Below are 26,893 nucleotides of genomic sequence, written 5' to 3'. Positions count from 1 at the left end.
TCTGGGTAGGACAGACTTTCTCTGAATTCTCCAGACCAAAAGAGTTTCAAGATAAGATGCCCGAAAGCAATCGACTTCCCGGGACTCGTATGCATACACCAGACCATTGTAACCCCGTGGTGTCCCCACCCTTCATTCTCCATCGATTCTAGGAGAACACACTTTTCTTCTGAGATTAAAGAACTCCCCAAGGTTTCTTCTTTTCCTTAATAGCGCTGTGCGGACTTGAACAAGTAAATCCCTCCAGAACTGCTTGAGGCTGGGAATTTATGCCGCTCGTAAACAAGGCAAAATCCTTGCCAGAGATCCGCCGCGGCCCACCCCCTGCCCGCGTCCAATGTAAAAGGCATACCTAACAGCGGCGTGCTCGGAACGCAGCGTGATGGCTAGGTGCGACAGAGCCCACACCCAGGGAGTGCGTAGAGCTGCAGGCCGGGTGGGGCCCAGCTCGCTGGGGCTCAGGGCCCGCGCGTGCGTGCGAGCCAGCGAGCGAGCGAGTGAGCAACGGACTCCTGGGCCTCGGCGCGTGGTCTGCGCGCGCCCGGCCGTGCGTGCGGCTGCGGGAGGCTGCGTGTGCGCGCGGGGCGGCAGCATCGGCCGCCCGCCCGCCCGCGTCCGAACAGGGTTAGCGCCGCGCGCGGGAGGTGAGTGCCTGGCCGGGTCCCGGGGGGCGATCGGAAGCCTTGGAGACCCCAGTGCTGGGTGGCGGGCTCGGTCCTGGGACTCGCTTCTCCTGGAACGGCAGTTGCGGGCCCCGCGAGGCCAGGAGACGGGCAGGGCGGTGCCGCCCACTCCGGCCCTCTCGCGGAGCGCGGCCGGGGTTGCGCGGGAGCAGCCGCGTCCTGGGGCTCCGGCCACTGCGAAGAGCGGCTGCCGGATCCCGTTCGCCTGGGGGAGAAGGGGCCTGGCGGGGCCGTGGGCGACACTGAGGGGAGGTGGGACGTGTAGCGGGCCCAGGCCGCGGCCGCAAGGAGCACTCTGCCCTGCCTGCTCTGCCCTAGGGCGCAGCCCCCGGATCTCCGTCGCTCTGGGCCTCTCTGGCGACCAAGTCGGGGAGCAGCCCGGGGAGCGTTGGCCGCGGCGGCGAGGGACAGGACGCGGAGACGCCGACTGGTGTCTCAGTGTCGGTGGATTTCCCGGCAGGCCCGGGACGAACGCATTCCCAAGGCGCTGGGGAAGGGCCTGGGAATCGAATTCTGAAATGCGGGAGCGTTCTTCTTCATGGGGAGGGTTTGCGAGGAATCTGGACCTAAGGAGGAGAATGGGCGAATTGGGCAGAGAGAAAAGGAAATCCCGAGGAGCTAGGGCACGCGATTTATAGGAGGCGATCTTAACGGGCATACAGGCATTTTAAAAGAAATCTGAGAGATGCAATGGAGTCTCACTTTTCCAAGCAGTAAGGAATGATGCCAGCAGCAAGCACGCGTTGCATTCCTATTTCCTTCTCTTCCACTCCTCACTGCTGGACTAGGAGGGAGATTTGCAAGGCCGAGATGGTTTTCTTTTACTCTGTGTTTTGCAAATAGTACCAGCGTTTACAAGGTGGCTGCCTCGTTAGGAAAAGCTACATCCAAGGAATAAATTACCAAACCGTATATTTTTTTTTTTTCCTGTTTTCAGAGGGAAGCAAGATTTGATTTGAGTTGGCAGTCTTCAAGTGGGGACAAGTTTGTATTTTAGCTTTCCCCAGGCGTCTTAGAAGGACGTAGGGAGCCGATTTTGTGCTCTCAGAATGTGTTGATGTCTGATAAAAGCGCATCTGAATTTGTATCAATCTAGAGAAGGCAGCTGTTTATTAAGAGATAAGAGTCTAAGACGTTTTTTTCTCCTAGACTAGAAGGTTCATTCAAATGAATGGTCAGTGAGTAATTCCGGTCGTGAAAGTAAAGCCTGTTATCAAAACAGTGGCCAAATATTATTCCAGATTGGATGCATGAAGTGATTTGAGAGCAAGGAAGAAGAGAGGATCAAAGCTTTTCCAAAAAGGAAGAGAATGCCAAAACAGTATATGATAATTTGCTCCTGTAATAGTTTGCTAGGTATAGAACACTGATTTTAGATGTCGAATTGCCCAGTGTTGTTGAATTATGACTTAGATATATTCCTTTTCTGTTCTTTTGCTCAGTAGTTCACAGCAAATGTTTTAATTAAAGCATGGAATATGGAAATCAGCAGAAAAACTAAAAAAGCTAGTGCTTTAGTCTCATCTGAAATTCTGTGGGTAAGTTCATCTTACTTTAATTTAGAAATTATCCTAATTGGTTAAAATTGACTGTAATAGTCTCCTTTACAACATTTCAAGGATCATTTACACAGCTACAAATTCTTTTGTTATATTCCAGTGTATTTTTTCCCCTGAAGGATTTGAGGAATTGTAAGAGTTAAACTTTACTAAACCATTTTGGATGATTCATATATTTCTAAAAAATTGGATTATTATTAAAATACTTGATATGTCAGGAAAATTTAACTATATAAACCTACCTAATTTGGTGGCCATATTCAAGTTCAGACTCAACTCTTTATTCCTAAAAAAATACTCCAGTGGATACTTTTTCTTTTTATCTGTTAAAATGATTTGCCTTCTGTCTGTGCCCAGTCCGCAAGTCTGTTCTTTCCACTGTTGGGTGATATGAGTAGAATCCCATTTGAGGAAGTGCCTTTATCCCATTCACAGCTGTATAACGTCCAGGCCAATTTGCTTTCCTCTTGCAGTTCTAACAGTTATTGCTCATCCCTGCTCACTGTGTGGTAACCACACTATATACAGCTTCATATATGAGGTCAAATGTGGGGGGTCAAACAGAATGCTTTTAAATGGCCTTGCACAACAGATGCATTCAAAAGTTGCAGTTCATTTAACAGCCTGTCTTTGGTAAATATCTCTTATGGGACTATGAACAATGGTTTTGTTTCAGTAAAAAGTTGGCCATTATAAATACTGATTTGCTTTTGGCACTAGAGCTTTTGGTACATTGTGAATTAGATGAGAGGGGAAGGTGAGGATATGCGCAGGAGCCCTGGTGATTGGTAGGAGGCTCCTCTAGGTGAGGGGGGAGATAAAGCCACAGAACATCTTAAGGATGAGGCCCTGAAAGGCTGCAGGATGGAAGATTTGGCTAGGGAGATAACTTGGACCCCTTGAAGCTCTGAGAAATTAAGGAATAAAACTCAGAAAGCTAGAATACATTATTAATTTTTCATTCTATGTGTTTCTGACCTGGAATTAGCCAGGAAACCAAGCCTTTTGGTGTCTCTGTATAGCATCCATAGCCTAGGGTAGTACTTCTCAGCCCTGCCTACCCCTCTGGGAATCGTGTCATGTGGGGAATATGTTACCAGCACTAGGACCCCCTTTTAAGTTGCGAGACCCTTTGGGGTAATGAGGAAACATAGAGACGAAGGATCTTAGGAGACTGAGATTTTCTTGATGTTCTAAGGTATGCCAGTTCATGCCAAGAACACTTCCAGACCAACAGCCTGATTGGTAAATAAAGTTTTAATGAAGCACAGCCACACCTATTTGTTTAATATTGTCTGTGGCACCATTTTTGCTAGAAAGGCAGAGTCAAGTGTCTGGGATAGAGACCATATGGCCCATGAAGAAAATATTTGCTATCTGGCCTTTTATTAAAAAAAAAAAAAAAATTGCCCACTCTTGGGCTAGAACATAGATGTCTGCTAAACTCCCAGGCTGTGCATTTTGAACAGCTTTTTAAAGTTAGCATAAAGAAGCACTATATTTGGCTCCTATTTTGGTAACAGACTTTGTTTTCAAGGATGGAGATAGCCACTTTCTGAGAGGAAAAATTATATTATAATTTTTCTATATATTATATTAGAATTCTCTCTCAATTCTTATCTCTAATGTTAAATAGTTCCTTTCTCTAAACTGATGTAGGGCTATAATTTGTGCTCTTCTCGAGCATCTGCACATGCTGAGAGTGCAAACTCAGCTCTCTGCCCTGGACCCTGACCACACATTTGGAGACATTTCAGCTGGGAGGTCACCCTCCCATCTTCTCAAGGTGGGCTTTACTGATAATGTTCATTCTGAAACTTGGAGTCACAAACCTTCCTCCCTGTTCTGCATTGTGTCAGCAACCTGAAGGCAAGACAGGTGTCTTCCCCATTGCATCCCCAACCTTTAAAACAGATCTGGCATACCGACTGACTGACTGAATGAATGAATGAATGAATGCATGAAAGAAGAAACAAATGAACGAAGGACATTCAAATAACTAAGGGAAAGGTAATGAGTGACTTAGCCTGACAGACAAGAATGACAAAGGTATGTAATATTCTTAATCTGGGGCAACAATGAGAAGAAATATTAACTAGAGCCGCTTCCCCTATCCCCTTCCTCCAATGGGTAAAGCTGTTTATATCAAAACAGAGACAGGAAGCCCAGCTTTCAAGTCAGCCTTCCTGCTGTTCTGCCTCACTTGTGTGATCTTTGTTCTGCTCCAGTTTTCCTAGGTTCTCTCCAGACCAAGTCATCTTGTTGCCTCTTTTCACGAGCTCTGTCACGTGGCTCTTTCAGACTGCCCACCCCTGGGTGCAGAGGTATGTCCATTTTTGCTCTGTTTGGCTCTTTGGGTCAGTACTGTATTCTCACAGCCCAGCATGAGCCAAAGAAGTATATGTTGAACAAATGATTGCCTGTGGAAAACACACTAGCCATGATGGATCAGCCAATTTTGAAACTGACTAGGCACTGTCATTGGGCTCACGTTTCCTTTTTTTTTTTCTTCCAGAAAGACCTTTCAGTGCCCTGCCCACTTGAGAGAAACTTCATTCTTGCATGCTATGTAAGGCTTCCCTTGATCTTCGAGTGGAGGAACCCTTTTGGGTTCCAGTGTTTACCAAAGCTAATGTTTACCAAAGCTCAGCAATTTATTCAGGGTTATTTGGAGTATAAACTTACTAACATTCTTGCCAGAAGTTCCTTCATTTCTGAAAAGTATACTTGAAGAGAAGACTAGTTGGAAATTTATAAGTTCATGGGTTAGCTTTGACAGCTCTTTATCCCTGACAAAGATCAGAGATGCTGCACTACGTGGAAGAAAGTATGAAGATGCCAGGCCAGCGAGATGAAAACAAATTAGGAAGGATGCATTGTGGTGTAGTGGTTTCGGAGCCCACTTAGGGGATGAGGACACCCGCATTCCCAGCCCTGCTTGCTGGCTGTGAGACCCTGACTAACCATCAGGTCTCCAAATCACAGTCTCCTCAACTGGAAAAGAAGTGCTGCAGTAGTAGGGCCTACGTCCTAGATAGTTTTAATCAATAAATGGTGGAAATATGGAAAATACTTAGTCCAGCACCAGGACCAAGCAGGGGCTGTTGCTAAAATTATGGAGAGAGGGCAATGTGAAGAAAATGGATAAAGTAGAAAGCAAGTTTTTTTCCTTTTTTTTTTAATATTTATTTATTTATTTATTTATTTATTTTTAATATATGAAATTTATTGTCAAATTGGTTTCCATACAACACCCAGTGCTCATCCCAAAAGATGCCCTCTTCAATACCCATCACCCACCCTCCCCTCCCTCCCACCCCCCATCAACCCCCATCAGCAAATAAAATTTGATTCTCTACTATATGCCCAGCTGTGCTTCGGAGTGAGAGGGAGAAATGTAAGCTCTATCAAATATGCATAATCCTTAAAGTAGATTGATGCCACTTGAATATTTCACACCTCAGTTTGAAAACGTTAATGAGTTTTGTAGTTCTCCTCCAGCTGCCAGAAGTACCTGTTGTAGGACTTCTGACAGTTCCAATCATTCCCAGGTATAGGAAGATCAGGGGGCAGGAGGAAGGCCACGGGAGAGGGGAGCATGTGTGGAAGAGGAACCAAAAAAGTTTGCATTTGGCGTGTGGATCGCTACTGCTAGTTCCTGTGGGCTTATATGCCCATGGGAGCAAAACATTGGGAACTTTAAGATGTTAGAGGAGGGGCGCCTGGGTGGCGCAGTCGGTTAAGCGTCCGACTTCAGCCAGGTCACGATCTCGCGGTCCGTGAGTTCGAGCCCCGCATCAGGCTCTGGGCTGATGGCTCGGAGCCTGGAGCCTGCTTCCGATTCTGTGACTCCCTCTCTCTCTGCCCCTCCCCCCTTCATGCTCTGTCTCTCTCTGTCCCAAAAATAAATAAACGTTGGAAAAAAAAAAAATTTAAAAAAAAAAAAAAAAAAAAAAAAGATGTTAGAGGAAACCTCATCTTTGGACTCTAAAAGGAAGCTTACTGGGGCTCCTGGCTGGCTCAGTCGGTAGAGCATGTGACTCTTGATCTCAGGGTTGTGCATTCAAGCCCCACATTGGGTGGGGAGCCTACTAAAAAAGAAAAAAAAGAAAGCTTACTGATCTGAAGGGAGAATGTGGATAAACTAGGATTTATTTGCATGTTTACGTGTGCTAGAGACCATGTGGTGTTACATAAGAGACCCTGGGAGCTAGCTGCATGGTTTGTAAATGGAACAAATGTAAGTAAGCAAATAAGTTAGAGGAGCACATGGTGGACCTTAATGATAACAGTGGTACTCTCTACTTAGTTCTTACTGTGTCCCAGCCCGGTCCTAAATGTTCAACATGTATTATTTCAAGAAACGGAGTTTCTGATTCGCTGGAATCAGATGGGGTGGGGCCTGAGGCTAACAAGCTCCTAGGCAGTGCCCGGGCACTATAGTCTGAATAGTGAGGTCTAGAGCAGCAACATTGGAATCACCTGGAAAAGGTTTCAAAATACTGCCACCTAAACCTCACCACCCTTTGTAACTCTCATTTAGTTATTAGTTTGGGGTATATACCCTGGCTTCCAGAGCTTTTCAGGTTCTCCAAGAGATTATAATATGCAGCAAAGTTTAAGAATCACTGGATTCAGAAAGAAAAGGGAAGAGAGAGGTAATGGTCAGACAGCACCACTTGTGTTTGTTTCTAATGATAATCAGAGGAGGTCAGAATGGTAGAGTTTTATATTGCTTTGTTTATGAATTAATATGTTCAGTTTGAGTGGGTACTAGAAGGGAAATTTTCCTCACGATGTGTATTGATATGTGTCTCCCTCTTTATTTTTAATTTAAAAATTTTTTGTTTAAGTTTATTTATTTTGAGAGAGAGAGAAACAGAGCACATGAGCAGGGGAGGAACAGAGAGAGGGGGAGAGAGAGAGAGAGAGAGAGAGAGAGAGAGACTTCCAAGCAGGCTCCGTGCTGAACTTGAACTCATGAACTATTAAAATCATGACCTGATGGGGAGCCTGAGTGGCTCAGTCGGCTGGGCATTGGACTTGGGCTCAGGTTATGATCTCACAGTCTGTGAGTTCGAGCCCTGCATTGGGCTCTGTGTTGACAGCTCAGAGCCTAGAGCCTGCTTCAGATTCTGTCTTCCTGTCTCTCTGTCCCTCCGCCACTTGCGCTCTGTCTCTCTCCAAAATAAATAAACATTAAAAAAAAAAAAAAAAAAAAAAAACGTGACCTGAGCTGAAATCAAGAGCTGAATGCTTAACTGACTGAGCCACCCAGGCACCCCGTGGTTCTCTCTCTTTATAAGAAATAGGACATGAGTGATGTGTGTAATTATGATTTGTATTAAACTCAATGTGCACAGGACCTTGTTTAGGCTACCAGGATTTCCACCTTTTGTAGTACTGTTTTGTATGTGGAAAAAGAGTCATAATGTTGCCCAATTGGCAGTAATTGTAATTATCTTTAATGATAGCATATATTTTCTCCTTGGATGACCCTAAATCTAATCTAGTATGCATGGGCTTAGAATTTTATTGAAATGTGGTTTTTTTGGTGATTTTGTTTGTTTTTGCATGTCTGGACCTGTTTTTTGTTTTTTGTTTTTAATGTTTATTCATTTTGAGAGTGAGAGATAGAGAGCAAGTGGGGGAGGGCAGAGAGAGAAGGAGACAGAATCCCAAGCAGGCTCTGCATCTATCAGCACAGAGCCTGATGCAGGGCTTGAACTCATGAACCGTGAGTGAGATCATGACCTGAGCCGAAACAAAGAGTCAGATGCTTAACCACTTAACCAATGCCCCTCATGTCTGTACCTTTAAAAAAAAATTTTTTTTAACATTTATTCATTTTTGAGAGACAGAGCATGAGTGGGAGTGGGGCGGAGAGAGAGGGAGACACAGAATCTGAAGCAGGCTCCAGGCTCTGAGCTGTCAGCACAGAGTCCGACACAAGGCTCGAACCTACCAACCATGAGGTCATAACCTGAGCCGAAGTCGGGCGCTTAACCAACCAAGCCACCCAGGCGCCCCATGTCTGTACCTTTTTAAATGAACATGATCAGAATCAGTGCAGCCTATTAGAAGAAGGCTTTGTTTCAGAAGAAAGCCGAAGAAAAGTAAGCATACTCTAACAGATTCAGGAGTTTACTTTTGGATTCAATTTATTCTTGGGGATATTTGAACAGACCATTTGAACAGCATTCAGATACCCACCTAGTACCTACTGTGTGCTAAGCTCCAGGGATGTGGCAGTGAACAAGATGTGCAAGGCCTTTCCCCTCACAAACCTCAGATTCTTGAAGGGAATACAATAAACAAATAATAGAAAATCTCAAGTGGTTTGATTGCCTACAGGAGAATAATGAGGGGTGTGATAGAAAGTAGGGGCAGGGGAACCACTTGAGATAAGGGGTCAGGGAAGGACTCTCCCAAGTGACATTTTGCTAGGATCCAAAGCAGGAGAAGGAGCCAGACTTTTCATGAACCAGCTTTTGCGTTAGAGAAACAGCAAGTGAAGACTCTCCGAGGGAGGGAAAATTTGAAAGTGTCAGGGCTCAGAACCGAAGCCACTTTGACTGAAATAGAGATAGGAGGAGGCGTGGCCACAGACGAGATGTATTCCTGAGAGACAGACTGGATAGATAGATCTTCTTCAAAAAATATGAACCTTGTTGTCCTTAAGCTCTCACTGTCTTTGTGCTTTGTTTTTGTATTGACAGCTCTCTAATGAACATATACTTGCGATTAGAAAAGTTTTATATGTTTTTTTAAAAAATTGAATTTGCTTTCCCTTTGTAGAATATAACCAACATTTTTGTACCCCAGGAAAGAATTTCAGGTTACTTTGGCTTAAATAATGGTACCATTGCAGTAATTCTTTGTTCTGTTTCTCTGGAGTCCTTGCATTTGGACTGATCCCTCCACCCACCCTGTCAGCCCCCCAGTTTATTTTCTAGTGCCCAGCATATTTGTGATGCCAAATAAGAAGGTCCATATCTGCATGAATTATTAGTTGCCATTTGTTACTATTGTTAATAACTCATATTTCAGGTTTTGAGGGTGAGAATCCTGAGTCTTTCTGTGTAAAGATGGTAAGGTTGTGATGCTGCTTTACTGTGTTTAATCAAGGTTTGGTGGTAGTGAGAAATTAAAACCATTCAGAGTGATTCCGGTCAATAGAGATGTGGCAGACTTCCTGGCATAGGAAGGGTGGTGCCAAGAACGTGATATCTGGGGGCGCCTGGGTGGCTCAGTCGGTTGAGCGTCCTACTTCGGTTCAGGTTATGGCCTCATGGTTCATGAGTTCGAGCCCCACGTTGGGCTTTGTGCTGACAGCTCAGAGCCTGGAGCCTGCTTCGGATTCTATGTCTCCCTGTCTCTCTGCCCCTCCCTTGCTTGCTCTCTCTCTCTCTCAAAAATAAATCTACACTAAAAATTAAAAATAAAAGAATGTGAGATTTGGAGTCCTGCTTGATTTTGTCCCTACCACCTACGAGCCTGTGACTTTGGGCAAGTTATTGACTCTCCCCGAGCCTCAGTTTCTTCACCTATTCAATGCAAACAGTAAAGGTTTCAGAGCACCTTTATTTGTGGACTGTCTTGAAGGTCCCGTGAGTTAGTGCCTGAGAACAGTTCCTGGTGCTCTCGCCACGGCTGGGCACCTAGGGCCAGCATGTCTTGTAGACATGATTGCACACAGTCACTAAATAGACAAAATGATTGGATTGCCAAGCTGTTTTAACTTCTTTTTTTTTTTTTTTTAAGTATAACATGCAAAAAGAAAGTGTACTAATTAGGAGGTGAATTATCACAGTGAACACACCTGTAGGCACCATCTAGGTCAAGAAATAGAACATGGCCGGAACCCCAGAAAGTCCCCCCAGGGTCCTACCAATTATACTTCCTTCCTGTCTCCAGAGGTTATCAGTGCCCTAATTCTGACATCTTAGATTGCTCTTGCCTGCTTTTCAGTTTTGTGTAAATGGAATCATAGTATCTATTCTTTATGTATCTGGTTTCTTTAACTCTACATTATATTTGAGAGACTCTAAAATGTCACATGAGGTTATAGTTTGTTCATTTCTGTTTTGTGAAAGGTGCTGTTACATAAATTTGTTTCTTCCACCATGGTTGTTTCCAGGTTGGAGTTATCATGGATGGTGTGCTGTTATGAATTTTCTGGAACATATTTTGGTGTCCCAATGTACTTGTTGTTGAGTGTTCTTCCTAGGACTGGAGTTGCTACATCATAGGATACATGTATATTCAGCTTTAGGGGATGACACTAAAAAGTTTTCCAAAAACACTCAACCATTTTGTAGAATTTTTTTAACTCCAAACTACTGCTCAATTCACCAAAATTAGTTTATTAATTCAGTGAATACAAAGATGGGCTAGGACAAGATTTTTCCCAAAGGTAGAGTTCAATCCTGCCAGAGACTGAAAATTAAAATAGGTTCTTCAGATAGATTTGAGAAACTATAGATTTGCATGATATATCCTCTTCTCAGAGAATGTATATTAGCATATTAAAACCTGAGAAGCCCTCCATTAAAAAATACCAGTTTACATTCATTTGAATTATTTTGGCAGGGCGGGGAGGGGTGGATTTCCACAGAGCTCTTTTGAGGGCTCTGTAACACTTGGGGATAAGACAGGTGCACCCATCTTTGGTGCCAGAAAGTTCTGGTATTAATAACTGAGAAGAAATCTGCATCTCAGTTCTTCTGCTCTCTTCTAAAACATTGGATGCAACCAACCTCTTATTTATTTCTGGAAGTTTTCTGGGCTTTTCTATTATTTGCAATGTTTCTTCAGCTTTTATGTATCAACCACCAAATCGACCCGTAATTATTTGTGGTCACTGGTGCAGCAGCATCGTGCTGGGCTTGTGGGATAGAGAAGATGGTTTGCTTGGCGTAAATTATTTAAAATCTAGTTGGTGAATGCATGTTTACTTAATATGATCACAAGTTTATCTTTTATCAAATGGAAATTATTTCAGAATTATAAATGTAAGTTCTTTACAGTGATATATGATATTATTTAAGAAGTCAGTAATAAAATAATAGTGTATTTCCTTGTTGGGCCTTTTTATATTTTTCTGCTCATCGGTGTTTTAGGTTCTTTCTGCCCCTCTCCTGGGACATGGGATTTAGAACAGTGTCAGAGCTCACAAAACTCATTCTTGTGCTAGGAGAGCGGCTGCCCTGTGCTCCCGCTGTCTGGGTATGAGCCAGTCCTAAGTCTCAGACCAGGCCAGCTTGATTTCTGTGACATCATAGTGTGTCCACATTTATCCGCATACCCGAGTGTCACTTTAACTTCAGAAACCACTGACTTTGCTGACTGAATAGTCCATATGGTCCACGTAAACCTCACAGTAACTGAATCGTATTGTGGTGCTTGGTTTTAGCCGAAAAAAAAAAAAAAAAAAAAGACTTTTTTGAAAAGTTAAGTAACTTCCTCAAAGTCACACACAACCATTAAGTATTACAGCCAAGATTTAGGGTAAGCCATTTAAGTCCAGGCATTTTTGTTATGCTTTTTTTCCTGTTTTGATAGGTTTAAAATACAAAGAAACTAAAAATAGAAGAGAATACTTGTATTTCAATCATCCTGAATTAACAAATGCTAATTAATACTTAATAGTATTTGTGGCAAGTCTTCTCTTTCCCCTTTTCGCCACACAATTATTCTTCCACAGTGACACCCACACTGCTGAGTGTGGAAGCTTTTCCTGCAGTTTCTTTAAAAAATAGTTTTAGGGGCACCTGGGCTCACGGTTTGTGGGATCGAGCCCCTGCACCGGGCTGCCTGCTAACAGTGCAGAGCCTGCTTGGGATTCTCTCTCTTTTCCTTTCTCCTTGCCCCACCCCTGCTCGTTTTCTCACTCTTAAAATAAATAAACTTAAAAAAATAGTTTTGTGCGCATAGCTGCTTTTTAAAGCTCTCTTGCTTTTGTGCGGTTTAAAACTATATAAATTGTATTATATATGCATTTAATTTTTCAACTTGTATATTTTACTCAACATTTTATTTTTTAATACTCTCGAAATTGACATTCTGTGTATAAATCCGATTCACTTCTTTTTAACTGTCTTCTAGGATTCCATTGGAAGACAGTAGCAGGTTTTATTTACTTATTATCTTACGGATAGAGATTTAAGTTGCTTCAGATTATCTGTTTTCATAACCCCATAGTAAGCATGCTTGTACAGGTCTCCACGCATGTACACATATGAGAGTTTTTCAAGGATGTAGTCCCAGGAAAGGAAAGTCTGGTTTTCAGTTCTCTAGATGCAACCATGTTGCTTATCTACCACAGTGGGCTTGTACTTCAACCCTCAGTGTATGACAACTGTCATTCACTCCAATACCTGATTAATAATAAACTTTTTTTATGTTTTCAGATGGGTTAAAAACTTGGTATCTGACTTTAATTTGCCTTTCCCTGGTCACTAGTGAGACTGACCCTCTTTTCATGTTTATCGGCATGTAATTGGAAGTTCTGAATTCCTCTTCTGTGAACTTATTCACACGTTACCCATTTTCCTTTTGATTTGTAAGCTTTATATAAACTTTATACAAATGAAACTTAGTAACAGATTATTACAAGTATATACTATCTAACAAACATAGTGCAAGGATTCTGGATACCGGCCCTTTGTTTTATTTGTTGTAAATATCTTCTCTGAGTCTGTGGCTCACATTTTAACTTGTCTTGTCCTATAAACTTTATATTCTAATGCTGCCCAGTGTATTTCTCCTGTCTTTTATGGGATATGCTTTTTGTAACTTGTTCACAAAGGCCTCTGCCACACAGAGGTTCACAAATATATTCTGTATTTTTCTGTAATCATTTTAGTTTTGCTTTTTAAAATTCTTTTACCCACCTAGAACTTTATTTTGAAAATAAATCTGAATATAGTTTTTTTTTCCCCACATTTATTCTGAAACCATTTGTTGAATCTTTTCCCCACTGGTTTGTGAGGCAGCCTCTGCCATTTTTCAAGTCCCTGGGTATGGGTACGTCTGCTAAGTCCCTGCGTATGGATACATCAGCTTCTGGCCTCAGTGCTGCTCAGCTGTTTCATCTGTTGGTCTGCCATTCTGTTTTCATAACTATAGCTCTGCGATAGGATTTAATAACAGCCAACCCACCACCATCCCACCTTCATTCTTTGTTTTCAAAATTGGTTATTCCAAATCAAGAAGTTTTCATCATAATGTTATGTATTTATTGATTAATTTGGAGAAGTGGAATCTTTTGAGTCTTTTGAATCTTCTTATCCTTCAACACATTATCTCTCTCGTTTACTCACATCTTTTTGTGTTTTTTTCGTATTCTTCAGAAAAGTATTTTACTTTTCTACATTAGGGTCCTGCAGATTTTTTGTTAGCTTTATTTGACACTGTAGTTTTTGTTGCTGTTGTGGTTTTCCTTAGACTTTTTTTTAAATGATAGAAATCTTTTTTAAACTTTTTTTTTATCTTATAGAGATAGCACCAGCAGGGAAGAGGGGCGGAGAGAGAGAGAGAGAGAGAGAGAGAGAGAGAGAGAGAGAGAGAATCTCAAGCAGGCTCCACACTAAGTGGGATGTGGGATATGGGCTGGATCCCACAAACCCAGGATCATGACCTGAGCTGAAATCAAGAGTCGGGTGCTTAACCAACTGAGCCACCCAAACGCCCCTAGATTTTTGGTTTTTTTCAGTGTTCTTGGTATATACGTGAGCTCATATCCAACATCTTGGTACACCTGTCAGTTCTTACAAGTTGTCTTTTTCCTCTTGAGTTTTCTTTGTAGATGATTACATAATAATGAAAATAATGGCAGGTTTCTTTTTTCTCTTAACAGTTTTTACATCTTCCTCTTGTTTTAGTGGACACTAACACACACTAAAAATACACTGTTTTCCTGACTTTGGTAGAAATATTTCTAAAGTTTATCCTTAAGTTTGCTACAGTTTCTCTAACAGGTTAGACTCTTCCCTTCTATTCCTAATGTTTTTTTAATAATTGTCTTTTTTGGGTTTTTGTTTTTCATTGTTTTCTGCTTTATCTTTATTATCCCTTCTGTTTTCTTGTTTATGTAATAACATTGGAATTATTTTTTTTAACTTCTTGAGCTAAGTACTCAGCTTATTTATTTTCAATCTTTTTAAAAAAATATATCACCTATTATGCTTAAAAGTCTTCATACTGTATCTAGTTATGTGACATATTCTGGTAAGGCAAAGGTATTGGGATGAAAAACAGATCAGTGGTTGCCTGGGAGTTCAGGGAAGGCTTGATTAAGGGACACTAGTAGAATTTTTGTTATAATGGAATTGTTTCATATCTTGATTGTGCTGGTGGTTACGTGTACAGAAGAGTAAAAAGGGTAAATTTTACTGTATGTGAGTTATATATCAGTTAAAAAATCAAGTGGATACAAAACAATGTATATAAAGTAATTCTACTTTTAAAAATGTATATTATTTTAAAAGGTTGTTAGTTTTCTGTAAGGACTACTTTAGTTACATCCAGTGTGTTTTTATACGTAGCACTGTGTTTAAAAAATTTTTTTTTAATTTTTTTTTAATCTTTATTTATTTTTGAGAGAGAGACAGAGTGTGAGCAGGGGAGGGGCAGAATTGGAAGCAGGCTCTAGGCCCCAAGCTGTCAGCACAGAACCCAACACAGGGCTTGAACTCCTGAACCGTGAGATCATGACCTGAGCCGAAGTCAGATATTTAACCGACTGAGCCACCCAGGTGCCCCTAAAAATTTTTCTTAATGTTTTATTCTATTTTTTGAGAGACAGATTATGAGCGGGGGGGGGGGGGGGGGGGGCAGAGAGAGAGGGAGACACAGAATCCAAAGCAGGCTCCAGGCTCTGAGCTGTCAACACAGAGTCTGACGTGAGGCCCGAACCCACAGATGTGGAATCATGACCTGAGCAGAAGTCGGATGCTCAACCAACTGAGCCACCCAGGTGCCCCTTATCTGTGGCACTTTAAAATGGGAGGAAATTTTTTTTATTTTCATTTTTTTGAATTTTAATGTATTCATGTGTTTTAAAAATCAAAATAATACAAAAACTATGTAACTTACAAAGTAATTATACTGAGTAATATTTTTTAAGTAATACACCAAAGTAATATAAAAAAGGGATGCTCTCACTCCTTCTCTCATCCACCCCATTTCTCCCTGCCCACTGTGTCTTTTCATTGTTTTTCTCATACACATACAAATACATATTTTTTATTTCCTCTTCCTTTTGACACAAAAGTTGGCACATTGTAGACATTGTTCTATATCTTCTCCACTTAATATATTGTACAAATCTTTAACGTCAGTAACATCTGTATAGTATTCCATTGTGTGGATGTTTCATTGTTTATGTAAGTAATCCCTCATTAATGATCCCTTGGGTTATTTCCAAATATTTGCTATTATAATGTCGTAGCTAATAACAATAAAATGCCTTAACATTTTAGACATAGACAGCTGTGTCTAAAATAAATTCCAGGAACAAAATTACTGAGAAAAGAGTAAATGTATTTGTCATTTGTATAAGTATTTCCAAATTGCACTCCATTGAGATGTTATGGTTTTCTACTCCACCATACATGAATGAGAGAGAGAATGTGTTTTCCTCTCTTTAGTTTTTATTACTAAAATATTTTATTTCTTTATTTTTTTAATATTATTTTTTAATTCTTTTTCAAATTTATTTATTTTGAGAGAAAAAGAAAGAGGTAGAGAGAGGAAGAGAGAGAATCAGAGAGGCAGGCTCTGTGCCATCAGTGCAGAGCCCGATGAAGGGCTCAAACCCACAAACCATGAGATCACAACCCAAGCTGAAATCAAGACTTGGATGCTCAACCAACTCAGCCACCCAGGAGCCCCATTATTGAAATATTTTAAAGTGAATACAGCTATCTTGGCTTTCTACTCCTAAATATATACTCTTAAAAATAGGAAAAGGTTTTTAATTATTTTTAACAGCTTTATTGGGATATGACTTACATACCCATAAATTATTTAACTGTACAATTCAGTGATTTTTACTAAATTCACAGAGTTCTGCAACCATGACCCAATCAAATTTTAAAATATTTCCTTTACCCCAAAATGATTCTTTATCTCCATTTGCAACCAGTTGCTGGTGCCACCGCCGGGCAACCACTAACCTGTCTGTAGATGTGCCTTTCATGTTTCATATTAATGGAGTCATATATATATATGGTCTTTGTGTTGATCTTCTTTTACTTAAGACTCATGTTTTTCAGGTTCATCCACATCCTGAATTCTTTTTTTTTTTTAATTTTTTTTTTAATGTTTTATTTATTTTTGAGACAGAGAGAGACAGAGCATGAACGGGGGAGGGTCAGAGAGAGAGGGAGACACAGAATCTGAAGCAGGCTCCAGGCTCTGAGCTGTCAGCACAGAGCCCGACGCAGGGCTTGAACTCACGGCCGTGAGATCATGACCTGAGCCGAAGTCGGCCACTTAACCGACTGAGCCACCCAGGCGCCCCTACATCCTGAATTCTTAAAACTGGTATTTGTTACAGCCTGTATCAGTGCTTTGTTTCTTTTTGTAGCTGAGTAGCATCATTGTGTAGAAATACCACATTTGTTTATCCAGGAACATTTTCTTTTGTAGCCAGCTAACATTATCACACCTAAATAGATTAATAATCCTCCTGGCATCACCTGATATCTATGTTGTATTCAGATTTCTCCAGGATCCGGTCCAGGACCATACATTTGCAATTGGTGTGTCCTTAAACCTCTTTTCACCTACAACCATTCCCTTTTTCATGGTTCTGACTGGCTGAAGACACCATGCTGGTTGACAGTCCCAGTTCCTTGATTTCTTTGAGTGCTTCCTGTGGTGTTCCTTAGCTTGTTCTTCTATCCTGTATTTCATGTAAATTTTGATTAGATTCCAGTTAAACATTTTTGGTTAGGATTCATCGGAGACAATATTGTGACTTTACAGTGTAGCTCACTAGGAGATAAATAGCATGAAATTGTGCCATCATTCTGCTAAGATTGATGATTAGCACTCTGATTCCTCCAATGTAAATTTTATATTGTTTTAGTCCTTGTAAGTAAAAGGCAGTCTTTGGAGGGTTACTTGGGTGCCTTATTAATCTTTCATTTGATGATTAAAACGCTGATTGATCATCATTGCCCGAATCAATAGTTTCATGAGAGGTTGCAAAATGATAGCTTTCTTCTGTCATTCTACCTACAGTTATAACTGGCATTTTTCTATAAAGAGGACTTTTTCCTCTTCAGTTGTAACACTTGTCCCCCTGAACTATAGATCATTGTTTAAAGCAGAAAAAAATTGCTTGGCTTCTTCCCCCGTACCCCTGCAAACCAATAGATTTCAGTTCAGTGGTTGATGTGATAGTGCCTTTACAATTTCCAATATGATATTCCCTTTAAATTTATGGATTAAACAGAAACTGTATGTAAGGGTGTTGAGTTTCCAAACAGGTTTTTTTTGTTTATGTGTTTTTCAAGTTGTGTTTTTGTCATAATTATATTGTGGTTAGATAATGTGGCCTCTGTTAAGTTGAGGTTTGTTTTGTGTTGGTTTTTTTTTTTTTTCCTCTGTAAGTAATCTCTACACCCAGTGTGGGGCCTGAACTCATGACCCTGAGATCAAGAGTCTCATGCTCAACAACTGAGGCAGCCAGGCGCCCCTGTTGAATTGAGTTTTGAAAGTTCTTGAGATGACTTATATAACCTAACATGAACAGTTTCTTAATGAATATTTCACGTGTTCTTGAAACAAATATTCCATTCTCTTAGATCAAGATTATTAATATTATTTGAAACACTTATATCCTTATTTTTTGCCTGCTTGATTTAGACAGATTTGTTCAAAATGTCCCATTAGGATTATATATGGGTACCTGGGTGGCTCAGCCAGTTAAGCGTCCAACTTTGGCCCAGGTCATGATCTCATGGTTTGTAGGTTTGAGCCCATGTCAGGCTCTGTGCTGACAGCTCAGAGCCTGGAGCCTGCTTCAGATTTTGTCTCCTTCTCTCTCTGCCCTCCCCCACTCATGGTCTGTCTCTGTCTTTCAAAAACAAACATTAAAAAAAAATTTTTTTTTTAATTTCCCATTAGGATTATAGATTTTTTCCATTTGTACTTAGGCTTTTCCGAGTTTGCTTTATATATTTTTGAGGCTATGTTTTTTTTTTTAATTTTTTTTTTTTTCAACGTTTATTTATTTTTGGGACAGAGAGAGACAGAGCATGAACGGGGGAGGAGCAGAGAGAGAGGGAGACACAGAATCGGAAACAGGCTCCAGGCTCTGAGCCATCAGCCCAGAGCCTGATGCGGGGCTCGAACTCACGGACCGCGAGATCGTGACCTGGCTGAAGTCGGACGCTTAACCGACTGCGCCACCCAGGCGCCCCTGAGGCTATGTTTTTATGTTGATATAGTTTCATAACTGTTACATTATCTTGTTGCATGGCTCCTTTTATCAGTAACAAAATCTTATCCCTTTTAAATGCTGTTCATTTAAAATATATGACATGAGGGGGCCTGGAAGCTCAATTGGTTAATCGTCCGACTTCGGCTCAGGTTATGATCTCATGATTCATAAGTTCGAGCCCCACATCAGGCTCTCTGCTGTCAGTGCAGAGCCTGCTTCAGGTCTTCTGCCCCCCTTGCTTTGCCCCTCCCCCCTCTCCAAAATGAATATTTAAAAATGAGTAAATATAATATGTGACATTAATAATTAACTACAGCAGCCTTCTGATTGACATTGTCATGATACGGTTTTTATTTACTAATTTTAAAACTTTTATGTTGTTTTGTTTTAGGCATGCGTCTTATAAGCAGTATAATGGCAGAATTTTAAGCCACGTTGAGAATCTCTTTTAGGAGGTAGGTTTATATTTACTCTGACAGTACATTTATATTTACTTCTGATATCTTTTGTGTTTTCTATTTGCCTTGCATTTTCTCTGCTTTTTTCTTCTTCTCTATTGGTAGCTTGCTTTGTTTCTTTTATTTCTCAGTGTGGAAGATATGTATTCCATATCTGTTCTTTCAATAGTCACTCTCAAGGTTAATAATGTACATTCTTAAATGATTTTTTTTGTAAAATGTTAAAGTTTATCACTCCTTGTTCCTCTTGAATTAGGTAAGAGTATTAACATATTTTAATTTTTCACATATTTTAAGTCTTTTTACAGCAACCATGTCATTTTTGTATAGTATTTCAGTTTCACTTTTGCTGACCACATTAAAAAAAATTGTATTCTTGTTCTTCTCTCATTTTGTTTTACAGTATCTGTACTTACTAGTTTTCACGGTCTTTTAATGGCCTCCTGGTTTACATCTGTTCCTTTCATGCCATTCCTTCCTCCTGAGTTCACTTTTCTCCATACTAAAACATATTCTGTTGATACTTCTCCCAGCTAGAGTTTGTGGACTTTGTAAGTCCTAGTCTGTTTGAAAGTGTCTTTATTTCACTTTCAGTTCACTTGAAATCTCTAAAATTCATCTATAAAATAGGTACAGTAAAACCAGCTGGCCCACTGTATAGAGTTACTGGGGGAATACTAAGAATACTTGCAAACACTTCATCCACTGTTTAAATATGTGTGTGTATACATAACATGATTATATGTAAAGTGCTATTATTGTAAACTAATGTAAGTCCTGGTAGATTTATATTTAGAATTACTATATACTTAATCTTTTAAAATAATTCCTCACTATGTTGAGATAATATTTACTGAAATAAGAGAGGATAATACCTAATAGACATATCATGAATTGTACGTGGCTACACTTTGGGAGAAGAACCTGGGGTAAGATGAAACTCAGAATCCTGCCTGCTCGTTTAGGGTTACTACCATTCAGTTGAACTTTGAGATATGCAAGCATAAAACTAAAAAATTTTTTTGACTTTGTTTTTATCTATGTACAAAGACAATACACAAATCGCATGGAAAATCTAAATGATACAAAAAGAAAAACGAAAGAAAGAAGAAGTCTTCCAGAAATCCCACAGAATAGAAGCCATTGACATACTGAGACATATCCTTCTAGAAAATCTTGCTTAGCATATGTGACTATATGGGTTTAAGGACTTATACCACATAAGCAGTTTTGTGATTTTCATTTGCTATATATCAAGGGAAGATATAGGTAAGCTTCATCGCATATAATAAATATATGCTGTTGTATGGATAGATCATAATTTTGTTTAACCAGTTCCCAATTGTGAGGCATTTAAAATTAAATTTTTCCATATTATAAATTACACACAGTTGCCGGCTTACTTCTTTACGATAAATTGCTAGCAGTGGTAATTGCTTGGTTAAAGAGTATACACATTTAAAATTTTGATACGTGTTTTCAAATTTCCCTCCAGAGTGCATGAGAATACCTTTTCCCCCACACATACTGACTATTGTCATGTGGGTTTTTTTTTTTCCTTTAATTTGCTGATTTGAGATTTTTGTCAATATTTCTGCTTCCTTGTAAGTTTGAACATCTGTTCTTATTGATCATTTGTAGTTCTCTTGAGAATTTCTCTTTCCACCATTTATTCTCTTGTAGTGTTCATCTTGTACTTAATTTGTATGAACTCTTTTTTTTCTTTGGGTTTACAAATCTTTGTCATAAATCTCAGGTTTTTTTTTTCTCTCCAGTTTGTTTTTTAATCTTTCATCCTTGTGTTTTTTATTGTTGTTTGTTTTTTTAGTTTTTTGTTTGTTTTTTATTTTGTTTTTGTTTTTGTTTTGCTTTTTAACCTTGTTCAAGAAATTTTTGAAATCTTTATTTGATCAAAATTTCCTTTATGGGTTCTAGATTGTTTCCCTATAGTTGAGTAATTGAAAAGTCTTCCCCATTTCAAAATTACTAAAATGTTCATCCATATTTTCTTTTAGTGCTTTTAAAGGCTCATTTTTCTTCCATTTGATCTTTAATTCATTGGAAAAAATTGTATATAAGGAAAAAATTTGTATATATATACAAAAAATTGTATACAGTTGTATATAATTGTATATAAAAATTGTATAATTGTATATATATATATATATACAATGGTATAAAATTTGTATATATAATTGTATATGTCAGTGACTCCCTGTCTTTTATATCCTGCTCTCATTTTCAAACTTGACTAGTAAAAGCCAGGATATGAGCCACTGAATCATGGCAGGAAGTGAGATGTGTCGCACTATTTCTCTTCTCACTGTTTATTAATGTGCCTTGGGTTATTTGTCAGCAGAGATGGAGGTTCAGAGGGGAAAGATGAATTTGGGAAGGGTTGCCTCCTGTGAATGCATACATGGAACACAGAATTAGAGAGAGGATACCAGCAGAGTGTCTCTTAGAAGTTTTATGTTTCACCTATTTTAGTGACCCCTGAGTTCTTTATCCAGGGAAGTAAAACTGGTATGGTGACCTAAGACACCAGCTGACCTGAGAATTTAGATTATGTTTTAAGCCTTGAATACCAAGTGCTGTTTTCCATGATAAAGCCATGAACTCTTGAGTTCTGTGGACTAATGGTAACTTTTTTAACTTTTTGTTTCAATATATGTTCCTAGTTCAGAAAGAAATTGGAGGAGGTGGGCGTGCTTCATTTACCATCTTTGATTTCTAATTCCCTGACCCATAAGTAAATGCGGTTACATTTTTTATATGTCTTACAGAAATTTCAAGCATTATTTTTGACTACTACATACTACTGACTGTTCGGTTGGTGAAATTGAAGATCTTTCACTCAGAAGAAATAAATCAAGAAGGAGGTAAGAAATAGAAATATATTTATGGCTTCAAAACATATTTTTCTTTAAATAGTAAGAACTCATAGAGATTATTTTTCCAGGATAACCCATTTGACAATAAAAATCAATTTAGAGAACACAGGACACAAAGGCTGCCAAGGGTGGAACACAGCTGGGGACCAGACTCTATTTATTGAACACTTAATGGCCAGTGAAATGCTTTGCACATGTTGTCACCCTCCACTGTATTTGACATCTTTAGTGCAGAGATGTGGAAACCGAGGCTCCAAAAGGAAGAACATACCTGCTTGCCCTGTTTGTTAAAGGACAGAGCTGGGTTGTAGAGTCTGGTCTCTCTGCCCTTAGAACCACCTGTGTTGTGGGTCCTTCAAAGACTTTTCCCTCTTTTTGGACTAGAGAATTCCTCTTCTCCTTGCTGCTGTTTTATTTTCTTTGTGGGCCCATAGCAGTAGACATCCCAGCCACAGTCACATTGTCACATTTAAAAACCATGGCTTATAGGAGCGCCTGCATGGCTCCGTCAGTTTGGCGTCTGACTCTTGGTTTTGGCTCACAGTTCATTGGTTTGAGCCCCATGTCAGGCTCTGTGCTGACAGTATGGAGCCTGCTTGGGATTCTGTCTCTCTCCCTCTTTCTGCACCTCTGCTTCTTGTTCTCTCTCTCTCTCTCTCTCTCTCTCTCAGAATAATAAACATATTTTTTTAAAAATACAGGGGTGCCTGGGTGGCTCAGTCGGTTAAGCGTCCGACTTCGGCTCAGGTCATGATCTCGCGGTTCGTGAGTTCAAGCCCCGCATCAGGCTCTGTGCTGATGGCTCAGAGCCTGGACCCTGTTTCAGATTCTGTGTCTTCCTCTCTCTCTGACCCTCCCCCGTTCATGCTCTGTCTCCCTCTGTCTCAAAAATAAATAAACGTTAAAAAAAAATTTTTTTTTAAATACAAAAAAAAAAGGAAAAGAAACATGGCCTATTGAATGGATGTGAGATAACTTTTGTAATAAGATTTGCTGCTTTGAGTTCTTCCCATTATTGAAGAGTAATGGAACCTTCATTGCCTATATATGATTGTAAATGCTGATCCTTACGCAGTATACTTTCCTTTTGTTAGTCTGAAATTTATTCCAGTGTGCTGATTTGTTAGAATGAGATGTAAAACTGCCACCTGACAAGTGTTGTAATAAACGTAAAAGTTGTCATTGGCTGAGGTGTAAATCAAGACCCCTAGGGTTGTGCATGCAGTGTCTAGTCGCAGATGAGGAGACAGTGTAGGAAGAAGTTCATTACTTCTATAATTCTTATTCTAGGTCTCTTCTGTTTCAGGTTTTTCCAGGAGCTGGCTGTGCAAAGCTAGTAAGGGGGAGAGAGGAAGACTGGGGTGGGATGGACAGACCTACCTTTTATCCTTTACACAAATGGAAATAGCATAACAAGTCCATGTGCATTGCTCTCCTGCTGTAGGTCTGTGTCTGTCTTGCACTTTGACTATGGTGAGAAACACTTCGCCAACAAGGTCATAGACTACAAATGGAGGGGCAAGACACATATACATGAAACTGAACTGGAGAGTTTGTATTGTGTGACTTAAAATATAGAAAGCTCTAGAGAAAGGAGAGATTACTGACTGTGACCAGAACTAATCAGGGCAGGTAGGATATGGCCAAATAGGACAAGGAGTCTTGAGGTCCTGTCATTTTCATAGTATTAAGAGGCAGAAGAGCTGTGCATCCAAAGACCTAAGACTGACCCAAGGTAGAACCCTTGGGGGGCCAGCCTTCCCATATAAGGACATTAACATATGCCCTTCATAACAGATTCTGGGTTCCCAGGACCCCTCTTCCCAGAGGATGGGGGGTGAAAGGGCACCATTGGAACCTCCTCAGCCTGCCCCTCCTTTGTTCATCCATCCCTTACTCTGAAGTCCCTTAGCATTGATATAAACAGTCAGTGCCACCCTGTCCTTCCATGTTTACCTGTTGCCTAGGGGTCCCCTTCTCCCATCTCCTTCCTTTGGTCTTAGTGCCTGGTGTTGTCTGTGGGTGTGGAATGTCTAGGAAACACTTCGCACATGTTTGTCTTGATATCATGGTGCCCAGAAAGCCCTGTGGGATCCTGAATTGTGAACCAACCTCATCCTTGGGGCCTAGCACAGAACTGAGGTGACACTGTCACTCCAGTCTGAATGCTGTAACATTACTGCTCTTCTCATCTCAGCTGGAGGGTCCATCCCATGATTCTGATCTGGCACAGGATTTCTGAATAGATTAGAATGGAAAACACATGAAAACTCAATTCTATGGACAGGCCTTTAATTTAAGCACTTGTTGTGCAGACTGAGCATGGAGTTCAGCCAGTGAGGTAAAAGGGGAGCTGGGATCTGTTTGGGGCAAGGAAAAATCTATTTCACAGTCTTGACCATTTAAAAACTCTGGAGATGCTTACCCTGTTTGTGTCTAGAGGACTTGCCTTTCGGGTGAAGAGTCTCTGCTCCCATCTCATTTCACATGAATAATTGTAGCCACTGGGTTTTCCTTATTCCAGATTTGCTAGAATCTACATCTGATCACACAGCTGAGAAAGACCCTTGGTTTATTTGGACATGTTGCTGGTAATATCTCCTTGCATTAAATCCTTCACTTCTCTTTCCATAGTGGTGAAGAAGAAATGCGGCTTTTTTTTTTAATTGCAGATTTATTTTTTAACCCCCCCCCCCCCATTACTCATCTTTTTCTGGCCCTCTGGACATCCAGGACAAAATGATATTTTAATAGTTATTTAAATCAAACAGTAAGTATTAATTTTCCCGAAGTAATGAAGGATATGTTTTTAATCTTGGTCTGGATGTAAAAAGCTAAAATGCCCTCTTGGTTTTTGGTGTCCATTTGCTTATAGATAAATGAAACGAACTAGGTTGGGGTCAGGATTCTTGGTTTTGCTTGGGAGCTTTTGTTGTTCCAACTCTTTAAGTAGATAATCAGATATCATTTAATACTGTGTCTTGGGTGGTGGAGTACTAACCAGGTCTTTGATAAATCTTCCAGAACCTCAGGCTCGTGTGCTTCTGAGCTGCTGTGGATGGCCCTGGCTCTCTTGACCACTCTTCCGAGTAGGATGTCACTGAGATCCCTCAAATGGAGCCTCCTGCTGCTGTCCCTCCTGAGTTTTCTTGTGATGTGGTACCTCAGCCTGCCCCACTACAATGTGATAGAACGTGTAAACTGGATGTACTTCTATGAGTATGAGCCAATTTACAGACAAGACTTTCGCTTCACACTTCGAGAGCATTCAAACTGCTCTCATCAAAACCCTTTTCTTGTCATCCTGGTGACCTCACACCCTTCAGATGTGAAAGCCAGACAGGCCATTAGAGTTACTTGGGGTGAAAAAAAATCTTGGTGGGGATATGAGGTTCTTACATTTTTCTTACTAGGCCAGCCGGCCGAAAAGGAAGACAAAGTGTTAGCATTGTCCTTAGAGGATGAGCACATTCTTTATGGTGACATAATACGACAAGATTTTTTAGACACGTATAATAATCTGACCTTGAAAACAATTATGGCATTCAGGTGGGTAACTGAGTTTTGCCCCAATGCCAAGTACATCATGAAAACAGACACTGATGTTTTCATCAATACTGGCAACTTAGTGAAGTACCTTTTAAATGTAAACCATTCAGAGAAGTTTTTCACAGGTTATCCTCTAATCGATAATTATTCCTATAGAGGATTTTACCAAAAAGCCCATATTTCGTACCAAGAGTATCCCTTCAAGGTGTTTCCTCCCTACTGCAGTGGGTTGGGTTATATAATGTCCAGAGATTTGGTGCCAAGAATCTATGAAATGATGAGTCACGTAAAACCCATCAAGTTTGAAGATGTTTATGTTGGGATCTGTTTGAATTTATTAAACGTGGACATCCATATTCCAGAAGACACAAACCTTTTCTTTTTATATAGGATCCATTTGGATGTCTGTCAACTCAGACGTGTGATTGCAGCTCATGGCTTTTCTTCCAAGGAGATTATCACATTTTGGCAGGTTATGCTAAGGAATACCACATGCCATTATTAATTTGACAAAAGCCTAGAGAAAGACAGGATACTCTGTGGAAAGTATTAATATTACTGTAAAATGTCCAATGGAAAACTCATGGGAAGGTCACTGTGTTGAGTTACACTGAACTGAGACTCATTAAGAATGCACAGACTGGGGACTGGAGGGTCACACTTTGATTTACCTAGACCAAAATCAAGTCAGGCCCTTTAAAGGTGATTGTAAGAGGAATTAAACACCTTATAAAGGAATCGGGGATTTTTGTTAATAAAACGAATAGGACCAAACTATTTGAATGTGCCATTCTGTAGGCTAGAACTTGTTAAAAGGGTTTCATTGAATTATAAGCTCATTAGTCCATAACATCGAAGCAATGGGGAGCTCTACTCATTGAGCAGTCTAGTCTGTTAAGGGTTTTGTGTATATCTGACATGGATTACCAGTTTTTAAAAATACATAGTTCTGTGTAAAAAACTGAAGTTACACTGAACAAAATTTCATCCGTTTTGGTCATTCAGAAGGTACTTCAAGATGTTACAGCATTTCACAGTTATGAATTACTATTTAATATTACTTAGGACTTCCTGGTGTTTGAATGTTATGGTTGTTTCAGTACCGTATAAAGCAAATAGTGACGCACCCTTATCCATTTGAACTTCTTCCCAGTTACCTCACTGATGAGCTTATTATTTTATAGCTCCATTAATGTAAAGACATTGGTAATTATCACATATCAGTAATCTCTTGGACTCTGATAAATATTTTACTGTGGTAATACAGAGAAGAATAAAAGCAAGAAGATCTGAA

General features: G+C 40.1%; 2 protein-coding genes across 16 annotated transcripts in view; one reads left to right on the top strand and one right to left on the bottom strand.

Moving 5' to 3' along the window:
• LOC147577268 (uncharacterized) overlaps positions 1-1,432 on the bottom strand; it is a 31,817-nt gene extending 30,385 nt beyond the window's left edge. The window contains exons 1-2 of the mRNA XM_086676333.1: positions 1,386-1,432; positions 353-1,249 (exon numbers count right to left, since the gene is read on the bottom strand). Of these exons, the coding sequence (XP_086532459.1) occupies positions 353-1,249; positions 1,386-1,432 (944 nt within the window). The remainder of the gene's footprint in view (positions 1-352; positions 1,250-1,385) is intronic.
• Positions 505-26,893, top strand: B3GALNT1 (beta-1,3-N-acetylgalactosaminyltransferase 1 (Globoside blood group)). Of its 15 annotated transcripts, none has more exons than XM_086674651.1 (7): positions 505-644; positions 4,471-4,566; positions 4,758-4,811; positions 19,090-19,153; positions 20,207-20,425; positions 21,943-22,038; positions 25,075-26,893. In XM_086674651.1, exon 7 carries the CDS (start codon positions 25,109-25,111, stop codon positions 26,102-26,104), a length of 996 nt encoding a protein of 331 aa, XP_086530777.1. In that variant the 5' UTR covers positions 505-644; positions 4,471-4,566; positions 4,758-4,811; positions 19,090-19,153; positions 20,207-20,425; positions 21,943-22,038; positions 25,075-25,108; the 3' UTR covers positions 26,105-26,893. The 15 variants fall into 15 exon arrangements, with proteins under 15 accessions (XP_086530777.1, XP_086530776.1, XP_086530780.1 ...); XM_086674650.1 differs by lacking the exon at positions 20,207-20,425 and adding an exon at positions 2,126-2,221; XM_086674654.1 differs by lacking the exons at positions 4,758-4,811; positions 20,207-20,425 and adding an exon at positions 24,575-24,641.

This window comes from Puma concolor, chromosome C2 (genome assembly GCF_028749965.1).
Source record: "Puma concolor isolate L17-30 chromosome C2, mPumCon1.1.hap2, whole genome shotgun sequence".
Classification (NCBI taxonomy): Eukaryota; Metazoa; Chordata; class Mammalia; order Carnivora; family Felidae; genus Puma; species Puma concolor.
This window is presented reverse-complemented; position numbering and strand designations above follow the sequence as displayed.